Raw genomic sequence first — 22,629 nt, 5'->3', positions numbered from 1 at the left:
AGCGGCGCTGTTTTGCCGAAACACAAATATCACTAGGTGATGATGACAGAATTGTTACGAACAGAATGCGGCATTTTAAAAAGTAAGATAGATTTTGTCACCTGAGTCGTCTGAAGCAAGTAATGATTAGCTTTTGTACCTCTGAACCCTGAGTGAAAATCCCTTTGCAGTGAATGAGATGCAGTTTTCAACCTCAGTCAAACTAAGACTATACTTTCTGGGATCATTTCAATAGTTTATGACTTGAGAAATGTGTTTCTAAAGTGTTTGGTCTCACTGGCCACGATGATGAGTTGTGATACTCCCTTCTGAGCGTGAAGCTGACAGAGAATATTGATTCACTTCATGTGTTTTCTGTCATTGATGATCGTTCTTTGCTTCTTTATGGAGCTTTGAGGAAGGGAGTATGATCAGAGTGGAACTGTCAGTGTTATGTATTGATAATATAAATAAAGCTATTTTCAGTTTCTGTTCTGGTGTATGATGCCATTGGAGGGTGGCCAAGGTTATGTTTTAGGATTGGCCATCTGCCCGTACCTACGTTTATCTGTCCGTCTGTCCATCCGTCCCTTTCTTGTGAACGCGATATTTCAGTAATGCTGCGAGGAAATGTCTTAAAATTTGGCACAAAAGTCCACTTGGACTCTAAGATGAACTGATTTAGGATTTTGGGGGTCAAAGGTCACTGTGACCCTGAAAGAGCTAATTTTTGGTCATAACTCATACGCTAATTATGAAAATTTCACACAAATGTCTAATAGGATAAAATGATGAAGTGATGACAATTTGTATAGACATCGTCATACGATAATGACAGACGTCTCTTTGTGTGTGTATGTGTCTGAGTTTCGATTATCTCGCCAACCCTCAGACCGATCTACTTCACGCTTGGCGTGTGTGTTGATGAGAACACCAGGAAGTGCTGTGCCGCACGTGAAGTTATTTGGATCAGCGGTTCTGTAGAAAACCTGCCCTGTGCCAGTGACGTTCCTTTCACTAACACCGCTTTGACGCAACACAACGCTTCCTACTGTTACTGTATTGTCTTCCTTATTTTAGCAGCCTTTCTCTCATCAACTTCTGACAGAAGATCGTCTGAATATATTATCATTTTGATTTGAATGTCTCTCGTCGACCCTCGTCGTCTCCCATGCTGCAGTACCACTTTCTACCGGAATGGTTACTGATGCGCTTGCAGCGGCGCTGTTTTGCCGAAACACAAATATCACTAGGTGATGATGACAGAATTGTTACGAACAGAATGCGGCATTTTAAAAAGTAAGATAGATTTTGTCACCTGAGTCGTCTGAAGCAAGTAATGATTAGCTTTTGTACCTCTGAACCCTGAGTGAAAATCCCTTTGCAGTGAATGAGATGCAGTTTTCAACCTCAGTCAAACTAAGACTATACTTTCTGGGATCATTTCAATAGTTTATGACTTGAGAAATGTGTTTCTAAAGTGTTTGGTCTCACTGGCCACGATGATGAGTTGTGATACTCCCTTCTGAGCGTGAAGCTGACAGAGAATATTGATTCACTTCATGTGTTTTCTGTCATTGATGATCGTTCTTTGCTTCTTTATGGAGCTTTGAGGAAGGGAGTATGATCAGAGTGGAACTGTCAGTGTTATGTATTGATAATATAAATAAAGCTATTTTCAGTTTCTGTTCTGGTGTATGATGCCATTGGAGGGTGGCCAAGGTTATGTTTTAGGATTGGCCATCTGCCCGTACCTACGTTTATCTGTCCGTCTGTCCATCCGTCCCTTTCTTGTGAACGCGATATTTCAGTAATGCTGCGAGGAAATGCCTTAAAATTTGGCACAAAAGTCCACTTGGACTCTAAGATGAACTGATTTAGGATTTTGGGGGTCAAAGGTCACTGTGACCCTGAAAGAGCTCATTTTTGGTCATAACTCATACGCTAATTATGAAAATTTCACACAAATGTCTAATAGGATAAAATGATGAAGTGATGACAATTTGTATAGACATCGTCATACGATAATGACAGACGTCTCTTTGTGTGTGTATGTGTCTGAGTTTCGATTATCTCGCCAACCCTCAGACCGATCTACTTCACGCTCGGCGTGTGTGTTGATGAGAACACCAGGAAGTGCTGTGCCGCACGTGAAGTTATTTGGATCAGCGGTTCTGTAGAAAACCTGCCCTGTGCCAGTGACGTTCCTTTCACTAACACCGCTTTGGACGCAACAACTATTTATGTGTCAATTACTAGAGAAAAACCCACTTCAGTTGATATTATACTGTCGTGGTACAAGTCCTGTACTAACCTTTTTTTCCCCACAAGAGATCCTGACACTCCCACAGACATTCGACAGACAACCAAACCAGCTGTGATGTCAACTATATTCTCTTAATGCGTAGCTCTTCAGATGACCTGTTTTATCTCATTGTGATGGACACCACTATGTTATATAGTGTGTGCTCTGCTCTATGAAAGAATGTAGAAAAACCTAAATTGTTGAACTGGGATTCAATTTTGGCAAATAGTCAACATTAAATTACAGACTTTTACTATTATCAATTATTGGGGAAGACTTGACACTAGGGATTGAGACCGGATAACATTATGGTTGTGGACCGCTTGCAGCAGCCACTGAAACTCAAACTGATCGACTTCGGCCTGACGTGTTGTGTGTCTGCTGTTGAGCCTGGTATGGGCGTGCAGACCACCTGGTACAAAGCACCAGAGGTCATACTCGGGATTCTCTTTAATGAGGCCATTGATATGTGGTCTCTGGGCCTGGTAGCTGCAGAACTGACTACCGGCTACCCCCTCTACCCTGGGGAGTTGGACTATGATATGCTAAACTTCATTATAGAGCCTCAGCGCGCGCTAGATGACGATGTGCTGGACTGTGGGTTGAGTACCAACTACTATTTCAAGAAACAAAGCAACAGCCAGCAGTGCTGGAGATTTCAGACACCAGAGGAGTTTATGAACGACACAGGGTTACAAGCTACGGAAACAAGAGACATCAGGCTCCAGAGTCTTGATGACCTCGAGCAGCTGATGGACATAAACAGTGGACATCAGAGCGATAAACATCTGTTGGTGGACATGGTAAAAAAAATTATGCAGCTAGACCCTGACTAGCGCATCAAACCTCTGGAGGTTCTGCAACATCCTTACTTTGCTGACTTCCTCCCTCAGAGCTTGCCTGTCAACGACTGCACATATATAGTAGACACTGAAGATGTGAAACGGGTGTTGCGACTGATTTAATGGGATCAAACATTTTCATTTAGTATTCCTCAATTAAAAAATTATATAAAATATATAATTTTCGTATGTGTTAAATACCAAAATGTCAAAGCAGAGCATACTGAAATGTCAAGACAAAAAGGAATAGACAATGTTTTGCCCTTTTTTGCACATTTATATAATTTTAACTGACAAGATTTTGAACAACCTTACGCCTGAGCCAATTAGCTTGCTCCAAAGCTACTGTGCTACTCAGTCATGACTGTTTGCTGTCCTGGCTACACAATTGTGGAAAGAACTCCCTTTATTTTCCACTCGCCAACAGTTTTTGGAGCTTCCCAACACAACCTTCAGATCAAAGGCAAATGGGATGGGTCTAAATAAATGTAATGTACAGTGAACACAATTCACGGTTGGTATTAATTGTTTGCATGTGATGTATAGCTGAACAGTGGTGGGCCGTCAGGGCCAGCAAGGCCTTCTCTGCTGGCCTAAACATCATCAGAATATACATTTAATTTTGATATATTTTTTCCACAAGTATTAAATCATTCCCCATAGTCTATTCTCTTCATTTCATAGTTTTCCTCTTGGTTGCGCTGCCTCCAGCCTCAGATCGAGATTTGGAGGGCTGGTCTTTATGTTAGAGCTTTTATCCAATCATATTTCAGCCATGATGTGTTGCCAGGGTCCACGAAATCTGCCCTTAGGCCTTCAGAATCAACAGTGCGGGCGCTTGTAGCTTAAAGTGAATGGAACAAAACTGTGGTGTTAACCAATCAGATTTCGAGTTGGCGACACCAGGGCCAGCTAGCAGCTGTACGATAACGTCAGCACGTGTAAGTCTTTTGATTGAATACGCACTATTGAGAGGCAGAGCTATGCAGAGCTAGCAAACTGAACTTGAAGGAGCTAATTTGTGTAGATTTCTACAAGCTGTTATTTTTCAACCCACAATGGCTGAAGGAGAAGCTGAACGTTCTCCTTGCAGACACTGGACAATTGGCATTTCAACCCTGACCCTCAACGCCAGTGTTTGAGGGCTGGGTGCTCAGCCCTCTCCTCCACTACCTGTTTGCGCACGACTACGTCGACACACACAACTCCATTATCATTTTTGCTAACAACACAACCGTCATCGGCGTTATTACCGACAGCGCAAAGGGAGGAGGTATCTCAGTGCCAGGATAACAACTTCCATCTTAACATTATCAAAACTAAGGAGCTAACAGTGGACTACAGGAAGAGGGGGACACGCCCCATCACCATCTGGGCCAGATCCACCAGACTCATGGACAGTTTTATCCCACAGGCCATAAGTCTATTGAAGCTCTGTCAAGTGTCACTACTTACATGTACATGGTAAAAGATTTTTAAAAATGTAATTATTGAAATTGTCTGAGCTGTGAAAATATGACTTTATGTTGAACTTTATGACCTTAAACATCAGTTAATCTACGTCTGCAGCAGGTTTCAGTTAAACCTCAGAAACAGTGACCTCTGCAGGAGGACACAGCGTCCTGCTTCAGACTGAACCACGTGCAGATCAAACTGCAGCTTCTGAGGTCACAGACATGTGGTTCAAGTGAACATGAAACTTTGACTCAAACAACACAGGTCTAAACCCGTCTTAAAACTTCACTGAAACTATTGACAGTACTGACAATTAGTGGCAAACAAAATGCTTACTATCTTACCGAGTGGAAGAATCAAAACTAGTGCTGCACAATGCATCGCATTTTTAATCATCATGGAAATTTAAACTTGCGCCACAAACACATCACGAAAGACTGCTGTATTGCACTTCTCGAGACGATTGAAAGAGACATTCAGAAGAAGACTGCACTTTAAAATGTAGCTATGATTCTTTTGGTATTAGTTTAAAATTCAATTTTGTCTTCAAAATAAATAATTTCCTTAAATGTTTTAATTCAACAATTACATTCTATTTGAAGGAGTTTACTGAAACAGCAGAAAGCAGAACATACATTGAAAACATACCTGTTTATGTTTTCCATATACAATTGTGATTGAAATTCACATAAGTAACTTGTAAACTCTTGTTTAATTTTCACATATGTGCTGCAGCCACTCTGATCATATTCCCTTCCTCAAAGCTCCATAAAGAAACAAAGAACGATCCTCAATGACAGAGAGCATATGAACTGAATCATTACTCTGTGCCCGCTTCACGCTCAGAAGGGAATATCGCAACTCATCATCGTGGTTAGCGAGACTAATCACTTTAGAAACACATTTCTCGAGTCAGAAACTATAGAAATGATCCCTGAAAGTATAGTCTTAGTTTGATTGGGGGTGAAAAATGCATCTGATTCACATGAGAATGCTTCTCACTCAGGGTTCCTCCCTGCAACCAACAGGCTGCTCCAGTGGCTGCGTCTCGTCCAGTCCTGTGTGTTTATGTAAATGCTACAGCATAGCACAGCCAATCACTGCATGACTCTGAAGCACAGCTGTGATACAGAGAGAACACAGGGAAGAGAGGCAGTGCTGAGATAAAGAAAACACTTGTATATAAAGTCTTAAGTAAATAACAAAGTAAGAAAAGAGAAGCTGTAAAAAGTTACATTAACTACATTTTGTCAAAGATCAAAATACTATCAACATAAAAGCCTCATTTGTGTCAGTATTAAAGCACAGTTTACATTCAAGACACTGTAAAATGTGACCCCCCCCCCCATTTGTTTTAACTGATCTGTTTTTCAAATCACCATTTGACAAGTTGTTTTTGAGAACCTTAGTCTCTCTGTTTTCTATAATAAAAGATGGATTACGTGATGTCTGAGTCCTGGGAGGGCATTCAAACGGGTTCTTGTGAAGACAAAATATACACTTGACAGTAGAACATTGGCCCATTACTTCCTCGCACAGCAATTATGTAAGTAGCAGGCCTTCTACACTATTATCTAATAAAAGTATGAGGTTAATTTAATGAATATCACATTACATTGCGACTCATACCAAATGTAAATATCAACCATAAAGTTAAAAGGCATGAGCACATAGCAGACATTGGGCCTAAAATTACACCAATAACTTACATTCATAAGTTTGTCTTTGGAAATTAATAGACATTGATAAAGTTGTCTCTTGCTTTTACACTTATGAGACTTTAAGGTCTAACTTTAATTTGTATTTCACAGATCAAGGTGGCCACTCTGAACATATTCTCCACCTCATTACTCCTCAGAGAAGCAAAGAACGATCCTCAATGACAGAGAGCATACGAACTGAATCACTACTCTCTGTCAGCTTCACGCTGAGAAGGTAATATCACAAGTCATCACCATCTGGGCCAAGACCACCAGACTCAGGGACAGTTTTATCCCACCGGCCATAAGACTATTGAAGCTCTGTCAAGTGTCACTACTTACATCTGTTTATAGTCCACATATTTATATACTATATATACTCACAACTATATTTATTTTTACTACGTGTTAATACCATCATTTTGCATCTGTTATAGCTATCTGTTCATATATTATATATTTATACATAGACACATCTGTTTATATAACATATTCATACCTCTCCATATTACAGTATACAGTATTTCATTTAAAATTCAGTTTTTTCTTATTCTATTCTATATGCATAATTTTACTTATTCCTGCATGTTATTATTGCACCATTAAAGATTTTCATCGCCAATAACTTCGCTGTAGCTGTTGTGCATATGACCATAAAGTCTTTGAATCCTTGAATTTAATCTTTGAAGTTACATTTTTGATTCTAATTACTCAATTACATAAGTTTGTAGGAAAGCACATGGTAAAATATTTAAAATATTGTAATTATCCAGGTCCCTTACCACCCCTCCCCCCTTTATGACCTTAAACATCAGTTCATCTACGTCTGCAGCAGGTTTCAGTTAAACCTCTGAAACAGTGACCTCTGCAGGAGGACACAGCGTCCTGCTTCAGACTGAACCACGTGCAGATCAAACTGCAGCTTCTGAGGTCACAGACATGTGGTTCAAGTGAACATGAAACTTTGACTCAAACAACACAGGTCTAAACCCGTCTTAAAACTTCACTGAAACTATTGACAGTACTGACAATTAGTGGCAAACAAAATGCTTACTATATGCTTACTATCTTACCGAGTGGGAGAATCAAAACTTGTGCTGCACAATGCATCGTTTTTTTTAATCATCATCGAAATTTAAACTTGGGCCACAAACACATCACGAAAGACTGCTGTAGTGCACTTCTTGAGACAATTGAAAGAGACATGCACTTTAAAACGTAACTATGATTATTTTCGTGTTGGTTCCTTTTGTGTTTAGTTTAAAGTAAAGTTTTTTCATCAAAATAAATTATTTCCTTACATTTTTTAATTCAACAAAACATTTTATTTTAACAGCTTACTGAATCAGCAGAAAGCAGAACCTACATAAAAGGCATACCTGTTTACATTTTAAAAATAAAATTGTAATTGACACAACTAACTAGTGGATTCACATTTAATTTTCACATATGTGCTTCACACACCTAAGCCATGCCATTATAATCACTCTGCCGATTTTACATTTATTGTCCACTTGATGGCGCAGTAAAGCAAATGAAGCACCATGAAGCTTTGGCCCATGAGTGAACTAATTGGATGGAAAGCTTCAATGCTTCATGAAGCTTCATCTCGCCATCACTACTAGTGATGGGAAAATGAAGCTTTTGTGAAGCACTGAACCACTTCAGCCAATTGTTTCAAAAATGGGTTCATTACTCGAAGCTTCTGGCGAAGATGCAAGGCTGCAGTGGATTGCCTTGAAAATTATTTGACGCACACATCTAAGACTGAATATAATGTTCTATTTAAAAATACGAGCTGCGCCACCGGGGGTGGGCATGAATATGTGGGATGTACATCATTCTTTCAACATATTTAGATGTGGTATCTTTACTTGCTCACAAGGAAGATGATGCTGGCGTGCATAACAATTGTTTTGCTAGTTGGCTGGCTCCATAATGATCCAATACAAACGCAATACCAACAACTCAACAGCAACAACGCATATTATGACAACAACCCACAAATTTGCGGTTATAAAGTGTTGAGGCGTTAAAATTCAAAACTACCTCAACGAGGCAGTGCCAGAGAATCACCTGATTGGACCGTGAACCAGTCTGGTGATTCATTCAGGCAATAAAGCAGTTACTACTTCGGATGTCATATGTCACGTGATTTGAAGCAAGCTTTGAAGCAGTGGTTCTATGGAATTGTAGTTCAGGGTTTGAAGCACATATCGAAGCTTCAGTATCGCACTGTCATCACTAGTGTGAAGCTTTGAATTGAATAAATGAATGAATGATCTTTGTGATGCCAATACATAAATGATGGGCCTAATAATATGGTGTCTCTCAATGGCAAGGTCAAAAGGAAAAGTGGAAACAAATTGGGGAGAGGGTTGTGATATGAATGTGCTTGTGTTACTTGGTTTGTGACTTTACTTATGGTACTATGGACACCTTTTTTTTTAAAATCATTTTTATTTAAAAATAACAACATTTCCACAGTGCTGGGCTTCAGGCGGTTTCTCTTTTTTGAGATGATTTCACCTGCTTTAGAAAACACCCTTTCACAGGGAACAGATGAAGCTGGGGTACAGAGAAAGGCAACAGCAAGTTTGTACAAGTTGGGATATACATTTCTGTGTTCTTCCCAATAGTGTAGGGGGTTCTCCAATCTCCCAATGTTTGGTTCAGCCAGGTACTTTTGGACCTCCAATGTTGTGTCCGCAGTGACATTTTGGGTCCTCGTCTGCAGGACTGTGGCATCCAAACAAGGCCACAGTTTGCTACCTAAGACAGACAAACAGACTGTAAGTGACTAAATACAATAACACAATTAGAAGGTATCTAGTATCCATTACCTTGAGTCACAGGCTGAGAAGCTTCTGATATGTGCGGTTGTGAGGAGGAGGAAGAAGACGCACTGTTTCTTATAACAGCAGCACATTCAGATGTGAGACTCTTCTCAGCATCTGCTGCTTTATTGGGGTTAAAGAACCCTATCTTTTTAAATCTGGGATCGAGCAGTGTTGCCAGTTATATGATGCTCATTGATTGCAAGTTGTTAAGCTTCTCGCGTAACTGTCTCCTCAGACTCTCAGCCATTGCTGTGCTGGCTGGAGTTTGGACTAGTCCCATTTCCTCCTCCTCCAGTGCGTGGTGTAGCATCGATAACAGTGGAATGACTTTTGATCCAGACACTGTCTTCTTCTCTGACAGCTCAACTGTGGCATCATTAAATGGGGACAGCACTTTCAGACATTCGGAGCATATGGTATGTACTGTTCCAGCATGTATCCACCTCTTGAATGAGCTTCAGTGCCGGCGGGCCATTTGCTCCAGCACCTGTGTCAGCCTCTCCTATAAAAATTGCCAACAAAAAGTGATTAATGCAAGTGTCACTGCAGCAGCAATTTAAACAAAACAGTGTCATGAAATAAAGGAATTCACCTTTGCAGACAGTGTTTTGGTCCAGAGCCTTATTTATCTATAAATTTTCAGTAGTATGTGCCTCCGGGAAATGCAGCACCTCTAAAACAACAGAATGCAAAGAGGTGCTTGCATCTATAAAATGGCATGTCACAGCTAGATACGCATCAGTGTTGATAGAGGTCCACATATCTGATGTTAAACTAACTGCAGATGCCTTCGACACCATAGCTTTGGATTTATCCTTGGATTCCTTGTATCTGTCCTCCACCATAGCTTTCAAAGCCTAAAGGAAAGAAGAGAACACTCTTGGAATGGCAAATATGGGGAAATGGGGAAACATGCTTTATGTGGTCACATACACACCTGCCTTGTGGGGAGAACATAGTTAGGGTTGAAAGCTTTAACAAGCTTTCTGAACCTTTTGTCCTCCACAATAGTGAAGGGCTGGGAATCCTCAATCACCATATTGACCAAGGCCTCATCCACATCAGTCTTCTGTCCTGATGACAAACAAATGCAGTATCCAATTACAGATGTCATTAATTAGTCACATAAAATATAAATGAATGTTGTCTATTACAAAAGTACCATGTCATTTTATGTTCATATGCTGTCTTATCATTGCACCCTAAAATGGCTTACCTGAGCTTGGTCCAGCTTGGTTGGTGTCCTTGTTTTCATGCAGGGCTCTATAATGCCTCAGCATCGATGAGGTGTTATTGTTGTATCCAAGTTATTTTGAACACGACAAACACTTCACCTTTTGAAATGAGAAGAAAGACATAAGAACAAGCGATGCTCTGTGTTGTCACATTTATTTACAGTATATTACGCTAGTTATTAATACTATGTGCATACTTTGTTAGGAGAGATCAGCTCAAAATGTTCCCAGACAGGGGAAAATCTCCTCTTTCTTGCTGGTTCCATCGCAAAAACAAGAAACTTGAATAAATTGCAAACAAACGCACAATACAGTCAGAAGTCCACAAATTATGAGGGGGCTCAATTGCGGTTCGCTCCTCCTTATATTTCGAATCGCACGCCAATCCCGCGAACCTGTTCCTGAATCAGTCACGTGGTACGGCGGTACATAAAGTCTTTGGATCCTAGAATTGAATCTTTGAAGTGACATTTTTGATTCTAATTACTCAATTACATAAGTTTGTAGGAAAGTACATGGTAAAATATTTAAAATATATATTATTGAAATTGTCTGCGCTTTGAAAATATGACCTTATGTTGAACTTTATGACCTTAAACATCAGTTAATCTACGTCTGCAGCAGGTTTCAGTTAAACCTCAGAAACAGTGACCTCTGCAGGAGGACACAGCGTCCTGTTTCAGACTGAACCACGTGCAGATCAAACTGCAGCTTCTGAGGTCACAGACATGTGGTTCAAGTGAACATGAAACTTTGACTCAAACAACACAGGTCTAAACCCGTCTTAAAACTTCACGTGAAACTATTGACAGTACTGACAATTAGTGGGAAACAAAATGCTTACTATCTTACCGAGTGGGAGAATCAAAACTAGTGCTGCACAATGCATCGTATTTTTAATCATCATGGAAATTTAAACTTGCGCCACAATATATTCCTTAAAATAATTTCCATAAATGTTTTAATTCAACAATTACATTCTATTTGAAGAGTTTACTGAAACAGCAGAAAGCAGCACATACATTGAAAACATACCTGTTTATGTTTTCCAAATACAATTGTGATTGAAATTCACGTAAGTAACTTGTAAACTCTTGTTTAATTTTCACATATGTGCTACAGCCACTCTGATCATATTCCCTTCCTCAAAGCTCCATAAAGAAACAAAGAACGATCCTCAATGACGGAGAGCATATGAACTGAATCATTACTCTGTGCCCGCTTCACGCTCAGAAGGGAATATCACGAACTCATCATCGTGGTTAGCGAGACTAATCACTTTAGAAACACATTTCTCGAGTCAGAAACTATAGAAATGATCCCTGAAAGTATAGTCTTAGTTTGATTGGAGGGTGAAAAATGCATCTGATTCACATGAGAATGCTTCTCACTCAGGGTTCCTCCCTGCAACCAACAGGCTGCTCCAGTGGCTGCGTCTCGTACCAGTCCTGTGTGTTTATGTAAATGCTACAGCATAGCACAGCCAATCACTGCATGACTCTGAAGCACAGCTGTGATACAGAGAGAACACAGGGAAGAGAGGCAGTGCTGAGATAAAGAAAACACTTGTATATAAAGTCTTAAGTAAATAACAAAGTAAGAAAAGAGAAGTTGTAAAAAGTTACATCAACTACATTTTGTCAAAGATCAAAATACTATCAACATAAAAGCCTCATTTGTGTCAGTATTAAAGCACAGTTTACATTCAAGACACTGTAAAAATGTGACCCCCCCCCCATTTGTTTTAACTGATCTGTTTTTCAAATCACCATTTGACAAGTTGTTTTTGAGAACCTTAGTCTCTCTGTTTTCTATAATAAAAGATGGATTACGTGATGTCTGAGTCCTGGGAGGGCATTCAAACGGGTTCTTGTGAAGACAAAATATACACTTGACAGTAGAACATTGGCCCATTACTTCCTCGCACAGCAATTATGTAAGTAGCAGGCCTTCTACACTATTATCTAATAAAAGTATGAGGTTAATTTAATGAATATCACATTACATTGCGACTCATACCAAATGTAAATATCAACCATAAAGTTAAAAGGCATGAGCACATAGCAGACATTGGGCCTAAAATTACACCAATAACTTACATTCATAAGTTTGTCTTTGGAAATTAATAGACATTGATAAAGTTGTCTCTTGCTTTTACACTTATGAGACTTTAAGGTCTAACTTTAATTTGTATTTCACAGATCAAGGGTGGCCACTCTGAACATATTCTCCACCTTATTACTCCTCAGAGAAGCAAAGAACGATCCTCAATGACAGAGAGCATACGAACTGAATCACTACTCTCTGTCAGCTTCACGCTGAGAAGGTAATATCACAAGTCATCACCATCTGGGCCAAGACCACCAGACTCAGGGACAGTTTTATCCCACCGGCCATAAGACTATTGAAGCTCTGTCAAGTGTCACTACTTACATCTGTTTATAGTCCACATATTTATATACTATATATACTCACAACTATATTTATTTTTACTACGTGTTAATACCATCATTTTGCATCTGTTATAGCTATCTGTTCATATATTATATATTTATACATAGACACATCTGTTTATATAACATATTCATACCTCTCCATATTACAGTATACAGTATTTCATTTAAAATTCAGTTTTTTCTTATTCTATTCTATATGCATAATTTTACTTATTCTTGCATGTTATTATTGCACCATTAAAGATTTTCATCGCCAATAACTTCGCTGTAGCTGTTGTGCATATGACAATAAAGTCTTTGAATCCTTGAATTAAATCTTTGAAGTGACATTTTTGATTCTAATTACTCAATTACATAAGTTTGTAGGAAAGTACATGGTAAAATATTTTTTAAAATATATTATTGAAATTGTCTGCGCTGTGAAAATATGACCTTATGTTGAACTTTATGACCTTAAACATCAGTTAATCTACGTCTGCAGCAGGTTTCAGTTAAACCTCAGAAACAGTGACCTCTGCAGGAGGACACAGCGTCCTGCTTTCAGACTGAACCACGTGCAGATCAAACTGCAGCTTCTGAGGTCACAGACATGTGGTTCAAGTGAACATGAAACTTTGACTCAAACAACACAGGTCTAAACCCGTCTTAAAACTTCACTGAAACTATTGACAGTACTGACAATTAGTGGCAAACAAAATGCTTACTATCTTACCGAGTGGAAAGAATCAAAACTAGTGCTGCACAATGCATCGTATTTTTAATCATCATGGAAATTTAAACTTGCGCCACAAACACATCACGAAAGACTGCTGTATTGCACTTCTCGAGACGATTGAAAGAGACATTCAGAAGAAGACTGCACTTTAAAATGTAGCTATGATTTTTTTGGTATTAGTTTAAAATTCAATTTTGTCTTCAAAATAAATAATTTCCTTACATTTTTTAATTCAACAATTACATTCTATTTGAAGAGTTTACTGAAACAGCAGAAAGCAGCACATACATTGAAAACATACCTGTTTATGTTTTCCAAATACAATACAACCACACAAGTAAGTTGTAAACTCTTGCTTAATTTTCACATATGTGCTGCAGCCACTCTGATCATATTCCCTTCCTCAAAGCTCCATAAAGAAACAAAGAACGATCCTCAATGACAGAGAGCATATGAACTGAATCATTACTCTGTGCCCGCTTCACGCTCAGAAGGGAATATCACGACTCATCATCGTGGTTAGCGAGACTAATCACTTTAGAAACACATTTCTCAAGTCAGAAACTATAGAAATGATCCCTGAAAGTATAGTCTTAGTTTGTATGAGGGTGAAAAATGCATGTGATTCACATGAGAATGCTTCTCACTCAGGGTTCCTCCCTGCAACCAACAGGCTGCTCCAGTGGCTGCGTCTCGTCCAGTCCTGTGTGTTTATGTAAATGCTACAGCATAGCACAGCCAATCACTGCATGACTCTGAAGCACAGCTGTGATACAGAGAGAACACAGGGAAGAGAGGCAGTGCTGAGATAAAGAAAACACTTGTATATAAAGTCTTAAGTAAATAACAAAGTAAGAAAAGAGAAGTTGTAAAAAGTTACATTAATTACATTTTGTCAAAGTTCAAAATACTATCAACATAAAAGCCTCATTAATTTCACTGACTGGAATAAGTCATGTCAGTTTTAAAGCTGTTTACTTTCAAAACACTGTAAAATGTGACCCCCCCCCCCCCCCACATTTGTTTTAACAGACAGACAGACAGACAGACAGACAGACAGACAGACAGACAGACAGACAGACAGCAGACAGACAGACAGACAGACAGATAGATAGATAGATAGATAGATAGATAGATAGATAGATAGATAGATAGATATTTTATTGATCCTGAGGCAAATTTAGGCATCCAGTAGCTTAAAAGAAACATGACATTACACAAATGCCCCCGCCTCCCGCCATTAAAAAGTAAGTATAAATAAAAATAAAATTAAGAGATAAAGCCTGTTATAAATACAAAAGTAAAAATACAGGCTGTTATTAATACAAAAATACACTGCAACATTGACCACTGTATTTGGTTTTGATTTGAATCCCCCTGCCATCACAGAGTCATCTGTACAGACTTATGACCAGAGGGGCAAGAGTCCTTGAGCCTGTCTGTGGAGCAGGACAGGGACAGCAGTCTGCCACTGAACACGCTCCTCTGCCTGGTGAATGTGCTGTGCAGATGGTGGTGGGCGTTGTCCAGGATGGATAACAGTTTATCCAAGGTCCTTCTCTCTGCTACTGTCACCAGGGAGTCCAGCTCTGTGCCCATTACAGAGCCAGCCCTCCTCACCAGTCCGTCCAGCCGCCCAGCGTCCCTCTTCTTACTGCTTCCTCCCCAACACACCACAGACTGGTAGAACTGCAACAGCAGTTTTTTTTGCAGATTTTGAAGGACCCCAGCCTTCTCAGAAAGTACAGATGACTCTGTCCTTTCTTATGAAGAGTGTCCATATTTGCAGTCCAGTCCAGCTTGTCGTCCAGCTGCAGCCCCAGATATGTATAGGTCCTGACCACCTCCACGCCGACCCCCTCGATGGACACAGGTTGCAGGTGTGGCCTGATCCTTCAGAAGTCCACCACCATCTCCTTGGTCTTTGAGGTGTTCAGCTGCAGATGGTCCTCCACCAGGTTCCTCTCCCTCTTGTCCATTCCTGACACAGCCGACGATCACAGTGTCATCTCAGTATTTCTGCATGTGGCAGAGCTCAGAGTTGTGCTGGAAGTCAGAGGTGTAGATGGTGAACAAGACAGGGGAGAGTACCGTCCCTTGTGGCGCTGACCACAGTGTCAGAAGTGCAGCCTTTCACCCACATCTCTGCTAGCTTATCTCTCAGGAGTGGGGGCTGGATGGTGTTAAAGGCGCTGGAAAAATCAAAGAACATCATTCTCACCGCGCCACTCCCCTTGTCCAGATGAGAGTAAGCCCTGTGTAACAGATAGAGGATGGAGTCATCCACATCCACCTTCGCCTGGTATACGAACTGTAGAGGATCTTGTGCATGGTGGACCTGGCGTCTGAGGTGATGGAGCAGCAGCCGCTCCATGGTCTTCATCATGTGTCAGATGCAGTGCAACCGGCCGGAAGTCTTCTGGCTCCCTAGGGTGTTTCTTTTTGGCAACAGGGATGAGACATGAAGAGAGCACTGGGAACAGAGGACTGGGACCCTCCCCAGCCGCAAGCTCAGGTTGAACATACACTGAAGGGGTTCCCGAGCTCAGCAGAACAGGCCTTTAGCACCCTTGTCCGTCCGGGACAACCACTTTATTGGTACGCAGTATCTTCAGCTCTGTGCTCACCTGATCTTTGGTGATGGTTGGGGGAGGGGGGTTACACTGTCCATGGAGATGATGGGGGGGGGGGGCTGCATAGTCCCTGGCGGCAGCCTGGGTGGCGGTATTGGGGGAGGTGAGGGCAGAGGTCGGGGTGTGTAGGGAGGTGCTGGGTGGGCAGCTCATGGCTGCAACAGCTGGGCTATCAAACCTGTTGTCGAACAGGTTGAGCTGGTTTGCTCTCACAGCGTCCCCCTCTGCTGTGTTGCTGCCCTTCTTCTTGCAGCCTGTGATGGTTTTCATACCATCCCAGACCACCCTCATGTTGTTGTCCTGCAGCTTCTGCTCTACTTTCCTTCTATATTATTTGAGCTTCAGTCTCCCTCCTTGAATGCCCTCTTCTTCCTGTTAAGGATGTCCTTGACATTGCTGGTAATCCAGGGTTTATTGTTAGGGAAGCAGTGTACAGTTTTTATGGGAACCACAACATCCATACAGAAGTTCAGGTAGTCAGTGATGCAGTGTGACACCCCCTAAATGTCCTCACCGTGTGGCTCTTGCAGGACGCTCCAGTCAGTAGACCAAAAACAGTCTCTCAGAGCCTCCTCTGCCTCCGGAGACCACTTCCTAAAGGAACGTGTGGTTGTAGGTTGTGTCTAGATCAGTGTTTCTCAAACCTTTTCAGACCAAGGACCACTTAACCAATAAAAAAAACACTCACGGACCACCTGACTCCCCAAATATCCAAAAACAATAGGCCTGCTTACCACTCCAACAATATATTACAAATGACATTCTAACACAAATACAACTACGGATTCTACAAGCATTTCGTTCATATGCAATTTAAACGGTGAATGCTGATAGATTTTACAAATCATATGAAACGTAGAATACTTTTATTACTGAGTATTACTGAGTTCAAGCAGAGTTTCACAGCTTTCAGCCGGGTGGTGGTTGTACGGCGAACTGCTCTCCTGAGACTCAGTAACGCACACAAAACCACTTGTTGTCGCTGCTGAATCACCTGCATCAGGACGATGCACCTTCACTATTGCGTCACATTTTTGATTTTATTTGATTTTAACTGACCCTGTCTTGAGCGATCGATCCATCTTGTCAGTTGACTGCGGCTCAAATTGACCGCACAGATCATTTATGACGTAAGATCGTAAAACAAACCTTCGTAGCTACGCTACATTTATGCTACACTCTAGTCTATAGCATACTAGTCATTTTAAACAGTTTGAGAAACAGTTTAAACTTATAATATATTGATTTCAAATGTGACATGTTGCCAATATACTCACGGACCACTAGCGGTCACTCGTGGACCACTGGTGGTCTTTGAGAAAGACTGGTCTAGATCCTTGGTTTGTATTGTGGTTTCAGCAGCACTAGGTTGTGATCAGACCTCCCCAGTGGGGGCAGGGGGTGGCAGTGTAAGCACCTGTGGAAATCATGAATTATCATCAATCTTAGATGTACACTGCACTTTTATACTTTGATTTATGTACTATACACATTACTATATTGGTGTACTTTTATATCTTGATTCATGTAACATACACATTACTATGTATGATGTTATATTCTTATACTTTTGATCAGAATTATATGCATGTCCATGATTGTGGCAAACAAAATACTTACTATATGCTTACTATCTTACCGAGTGGGAGAATGAAAACTAGTGCTGCACAATGCATCGTTTTTTTTCCGTATAGGTTCCTTTTGTGTTTAGTTTACAGTTAAATTTTTTCATCAAAATAAATTATTGCCTTGCATTTTTTAATTCAACAACAAAACATAATTTTTAACAGTTTACTGAAACAACAGCACATACATTAAAAGCATACATGTTTAAGTCTTGCAACCAAAACTGTATTTCCAATTCACACAAGTAAGTTGTAGACTCTTGTTTAATTTTCACATATGTGCTGCAGCCACTCTGATCATATTCCCTTCCTCAAAGCTCCATAAAGAAACATAGAACGATCCTCAATGACAGAGAGCATATGAACTGAATCATTACTCTGTGCCCGCTTCACGCTCAGAAGGGAATATCACGACTCATCATCGTGGTTAGCGAGACTAATCACTTTAGAAACACATTTCTCGAGTCAGAAACTATAGAAATGATCCCTGAAAGTATAGTCTTAATTTGTCTGAGGGTGAAAAATGCATGTGATTCACATGAGAATGCTTCTCACTCAGGGTTCCTCCCTGCAACCAACAGGCTGCTCCAGTGGCTGCGTCTCGACCAGTCCTGTGTGTTTATGTAAATGCTACAGCATAGCACAGCCAATCACTGCATGACTCTGAAGCACAGCTGTGACACAGAGAGAACACAGGGAAGAGAGGCAGTGCTGAGATAAAGAAAACACTTGTATATAAAGTCTTAAGTATGTAACAAAAAGTAACAATGACCACATTTAATCAAAGTTCCTAATGATAGCAATACAAAGGGATCTGACTGACTGACTCAAATCTCACTGATTTGAAACAAATATATTTCCTAAACTGTCTATTGTAAATGAAGCACTTTGTAGTTCATGATTACAAAAAGAAGATAGTATCATTTTTCATCCCAATGTTACTAGTTGTTTGATTTTCACAGAAAAGGACTACCACTCTGAACATATTCCCCACCTCATTACTCCACAAGGAAGTAAAGAACGGTCATCAATGACAGAGAGTTTATGAACTGAATCATTACTCTGTGCCCGCTTCACGCTCAGAAGGGAATATCACGACTCATCATCGTGGTTAGCGAGACTAATCACTTTAGAAACACATTTCTCGAGTTAGAAACTATAGAAATGATCCCTGAAAGTATAGTCTTAACTATTAACCGGGTGAAAACTGGAAGTGATTCACAGCACAATGATTCTCACTAATGGTTTCTTTTTTGCCGGAACATTTAACCGACACGACTGCCAAATGAGTAGTTAACAACGTATAAAAGTAACAACACCAAACTTTAACCTAATCTGTTAAAAGCCGTGGTTTTAATGTTACAGTTTAATTCCACAATACCCACAATGCTTTGCGAAATTAGTCACACACGTCGGTGATATATTATGTTGATTTATTGAAGAACTGTACTAGCCAAACCTTGAAAATTGACCGGGTTGTTTGAATAATTAACAATATGACAACCGAGACGACGCTTAAAGTCTTAAAAGTAGCGACATCTGGGTTTACACGACATATACACTGAACGGTACGTCGTTTATAATGTTCCTGGCAGAAATCTGGCAACGAAATAACGTTCCGCTTACAACTCCGAAGACAGATCCGCTTCGTTTGAAGAGATTTCAAAGGCGTCAAACTATAAAATGTACATGTTGACGACAGCCACACAAGATACGTGGTCTACGATAGCTAACAGCAACATCTTGTCGATTTTGAAATCATGCAAACCCTGTATTCATTTTTTTTTTTACCGTAACATGACGACCGTCTTTAATTTTGCAGTTAACCAGCAGTTGGTTTCCTACGACACATGAGGGCAGCATTTCATTAGCTAACAACTTAATCGACGAGAGCTCCAATTTACACTAAAAATAAGACACTTTGGAGAATACACTATCACCAATATGGATATTATGGCTGTATATATGTTTTTATAACTTGTGACAACTGATAAAAACACTCAACGTGTACTTCAACGTGGAGGTTTGTTACCACGATAGGCATCTCACGTTAAAAAACGAAGCCAGTTGAAATTATGTTAATTATTTTTCCTTCAGTATTTCTATAAACTACAGATAAGCAAACACACATTGTCAAAAGTAAAATGGATACAGAAGAGAACTCTGTCGAAGGTATCTTTGGTATCCGGTAGCTAGCATAAAACATTAACGCTCATGTTAGCATATGAAGTTATTTAGCATCTTTAGCCTCAGTGCTTCTTTTGCGCCACATCTTTTTCTTGATGCCTCTTTAGTGCCAACATTGTTACAATACACTTACCAATGTAGTTAGCAGCTGTGGGACTGCAGCACAAGTGTCTTATTTCTCATGAATGTTCAGTTTTGCAAAAATTCAAGGGTATAAAATAACATGGAGTAACATGTCCGTCTCTGTCAATTTAAAAAGTGGATTAAGCATGTCTTCTTAAAATAGTTTATTCATGCATGAAAGTTAATTCAACAGGTCAATCCACTGATTTAGGTCACAAAGAAAATATTGCAAACATGATGAGACCATTTCCTACACACTTCATTTAAAAATATATTCCATATTTCATCAAATTATACTCAATGGTTCATAATATGTTGAAACATTAATGATTGGGTGATAAAACACACTTAGTACATATAGTGTAACCAATGCACATGTTTTCCAGTTATGTTGCTGTTAAAAGCTACAGTACTGAATTAGTAGCAGAAAAGATATGCTATGTGACATTTTTCGCATGACAAAGGGAATGTAAAGAAGGCACCTATGTTGATATATAGACATGTATAATGTAGTACATGCAACTAAGACAAGAAACAGGTCCAAGACATTAGGGATTCAATCATGTCAAATCTCAATATTACAATACAATTATAATATAGCAACAAAATATCTTCCCTTTTCTATCATGTTCTATGCTGTCATATTCATGTCAAAGACATCCCCTGTGCTGTAGTGATATTAGGATAATATAGCATCCTAACTGTAACAATAGTGTTTGCATACTCTCTTTGTGCAATAAAAAGCAACAACTATACAGTCTAGATGAGATAAAACATATTTAAGTTAAAAAAGAGAGATTAATAAAAAGAGGTGAAGACAATACATATTCACTATACCTAAGATCTACATACCTAAGTATGTTAATATATTATTTTACATTGCTGCTATTCATTGTATATGGCTAACGTTATCATTATCAAATAGATTTTTGTTATTTAATAACTTGTGCTTTTTTTAGTTTGTAGTACAGCAGTTCAGCTAATTATTATTTCTTAAAAAGGCAAATATTATAGTTTTGATAAGTAATTTAGAAACGTCAGTCATTGAGTGATTATATCATTAATTTTGTAAAACTTAAAAAATGCTGTAACTTGCTTAGTTATATCCATATAATATTCGTATAAATACTTTGCCATTTCCATGTGTTAATAATAAGAGTGGTATTAGAACAATGTCTTATAGCTTAATCTTTATTTAGTTGATAGATTTATCCAAAATAGAAATAATCATTAGTTGCATTTATACTGACTGTTGTAGAGGTGCTATGCTCGGAGAGTAAAGTCATAATCCAATCTAATTCTGTTTTGTTTATACACTGAAAATGATGTTTAGTATCATATTAACATGACTGGAAAAACAAGAATAACAACAGGAGTGATGTTGCTCGCTATCATCATACAGAGAGTCAGTCAGCTGGGTGCAGGCATGCTGGTAGTTAGTATCTGCTTTGGAAGTCCAAGCTCCCCTAAAAACACAATGTTGTTCATTTAGGCCACAAAAGAAAGAGATCAATTTGATTTATTCCATCATCAGACTTCTTTCTTCATCTTTTCTCTCTCTTCTTCTACGACTTCTCCTTGTACTTCATCCAGAGGTGGTGCACTTGTCTTCTGGCTCCAGAGCGAACACAGCCGGAGAAGGAGGAGTGGTGTCGGCCCTTCACCTGGTAAACGCAGAGCAAATGAGGCACAGTCATGTTTGGAGCCAGAAGTTAGTTTTTTACAGTAACTGTGAGTTATAGTATTGCTACAGTGTCAACTAAATATTTCAGTCACATGGAAATAGAAACTCAGGGGTGTTTTTCCCCTTGATTGTATCCTGTTTGTTGGACAAAAACGTTGTGAGGGAAAATGTTTTCAAGAGTTAAAAAAATACTTCTAGACATGGCCTGTATTTCTTAAGAAAGTATTAAAGAGAGAATTAGCTAATAAAGGAAAAAAGTAATTTAACATGTAACAGGTAATTTTATATATAATGAAGTGATTACCGCCTCAACTAACTCAAATGTAACCATACTGTTCATGCATTGCAGTAGGACCAGGCACAGAATCAAGGTGAAGGTTGAACATCCGAGTTTAAAAAATATATTGTTATTAATAAAAGTCAAAACCTCGGTCAAATGGTTAAAAGTCAAAGAGGAAAGGTGAGGAGTATTATTGTGGCTGATGTTGTTGTCACTTCCCAAAATGTAAAAAAAAAAGACTCTAACGATATAAAATATAAAATTATGAAAATTATGAAAATTATGAAAACAATGAACATCATGAACTTAATCCAACTTTCTGTTGTTATGGGTACTTATCTGCCTGCCAGCTCCCTCTTCAGACAGGATTTAAAAGAGGTGGCGCGCTCCACAGATTTATAGCCCTGAGAGGTCAGTGGATAGACATCATGGCAGAGAAACAGAGGAAAGGAGGAAGAAGGGAAAACACAGCAAGAGGAGGCAGGGAAGATGTAAGAGAGGGGAGAGGTTGTAATGATGGCAGCACAGATGAGTGTAGCAGAAATAGAGGAGATTTAGGATGCAAGCAAA

General features: G+C 39.5%; 1 protein-coding gene, 7 non-coding genes and 2 pseudogenes across 16 annotated transcripts in view; 2 read left to right on the top strand and 8 right to left on the bottom strand.

Moving 5' to 3' along the window:
* The first annotated feature begins 204 nt into the window (after window positions 1-204).
* LOC115016123 (small nucleolar RNA U3) lies at window positions 205-420 on the top strand. Its single transcript, XR_003833069.1, has one exon. It is a non-coding gene; the product is annotated as a small nucleolar RNA U3 (small nucleolar RNA).
* A 980-nt stretch (window positions 421-1,400) lies between these two features.
* LOC115016118 (small nucleolar RNA U3) lies at window positions 1,401-1,616 on the top strand. Its single transcript, XR_003833068.1, has one exon. It is a non-coding gene; the product is annotated as a small nucleolar RNA U3 (small nucleolar RNA).
* A 3,699-nt stretch (window positions 1,617-5,315) lies between these two features.
* Window positions 5,316-5,531, bottom strand: LOC115016111 (small nucleolar RNA U3). The gene has a single exon (XR_003833067.1). It is a non-coding gene; the product is annotated as a small nucleolar RNA U3 (small nucleolar RNA).
* Window positions 5,532-6,404: 873 nt separating this feature from the next.
* Window positions 6,405-6,539, bottom strand: LOC115016166 (uncharacterized; annotated as a pseudogene).
* A 4,938-nt stretch (window positions 6,540-11,477) lies between these two features.
* Window positions 11,478-11,694, bottom strand: LOC115016160 (small nucleolar RNA U3). The gene has a single exon (XR_003833080.1). It is a non-coding gene; the product is annotated as a small nucleolar RNA U3 (small nucleolar RNA).
* Window positions 11,695-12,570: 876 nt separating this feature from the next.
* Window positions 12,571-12,705, bottom strand: LOC115016172 (uncharacterized; annotated as a pseudogene).
* A 1,201-nt stretch (window positions 12,706-13,906) lies between these two features.
* LOC115016093 (small nucleolar RNA U3) lies at window positions 13,907-14,122 on the bottom strand. The gene has a single exon (XR_003833060.1). It is a non-coding gene; the product is annotated as a small nucleolar RNA U3 (small nucleolar RNA).
* Window positions 14,123-18,072: 3,950 nt separating this feature from the next.
* LOC115016100 (small nucleolar RNA U3) lies at window positions 18,073-18,288 on the bottom strand. Its single transcript, XR_003833062.1, has one exon. It is a non-coding gene; the product is annotated as a small nucleolar RNA U3 (small nucleolar RNA).
* Window positions 18,289-18,756: 468 nt separating this feature from the next.
* LOC115016105 (small nucleolar RNA U3) lies at window positions 18,757-18,972 on the bottom strand. Its single transcript, XR_003833066.1, has one exon. It is a non-coding gene; the product is annotated as a small nucleolar RNA U3 (small nucleolar RNA).
* Window positions 18,973-20,244: 1,272 nt separating this feature from the next.
* The window catches only part of micu3a (mitochondrial calcium uptake family, member 3a), a 30,681-nt gene continuing 28,296 nt past the window's right edge, over window positions 20,245-22,629 (bottom strand). For 6 of the 9 annotated variants that reach the window (XR_003832610.1, XM_029436959.1, XM_029436967.1 and 3 more), the window contains one exon: window positions 20,245-21,759. Coding sequence is in view for 8 of the 9 variants with exons in the window: in XM_029436959.1 (XP_029292819.1) it covers window positions 21,661-21,759 (99 nt within the window). In the remaining variant the exon portion in view is untranslated. Of the gene's footprint in view, window positions 21,763-22,394; window positions 22,464-22,629 lie in introns of those variants that run through there. The other 3 variants (XM_029436983.1, XM_029436999.1, XM_029436975.1) reach the window with 2 other exon arrangements.

This window comes from Cottoperca gobio, chromosome 1, assembly GCF_900634415.1.
Source record: "Cottoperca gobio chromosome 1, fCotGob3.1, whole genome shotgun sequence".
Classification (NCBI taxonomy): Eukaryota; Metazoa; Chordata; class Actinopteri; order Perciformes; family Bovichtidae; genus Cottoperca; species Cottoperca gobio.
This window is presented reverse-complemented; position numbering and strand designations above follow the sequence as displayed.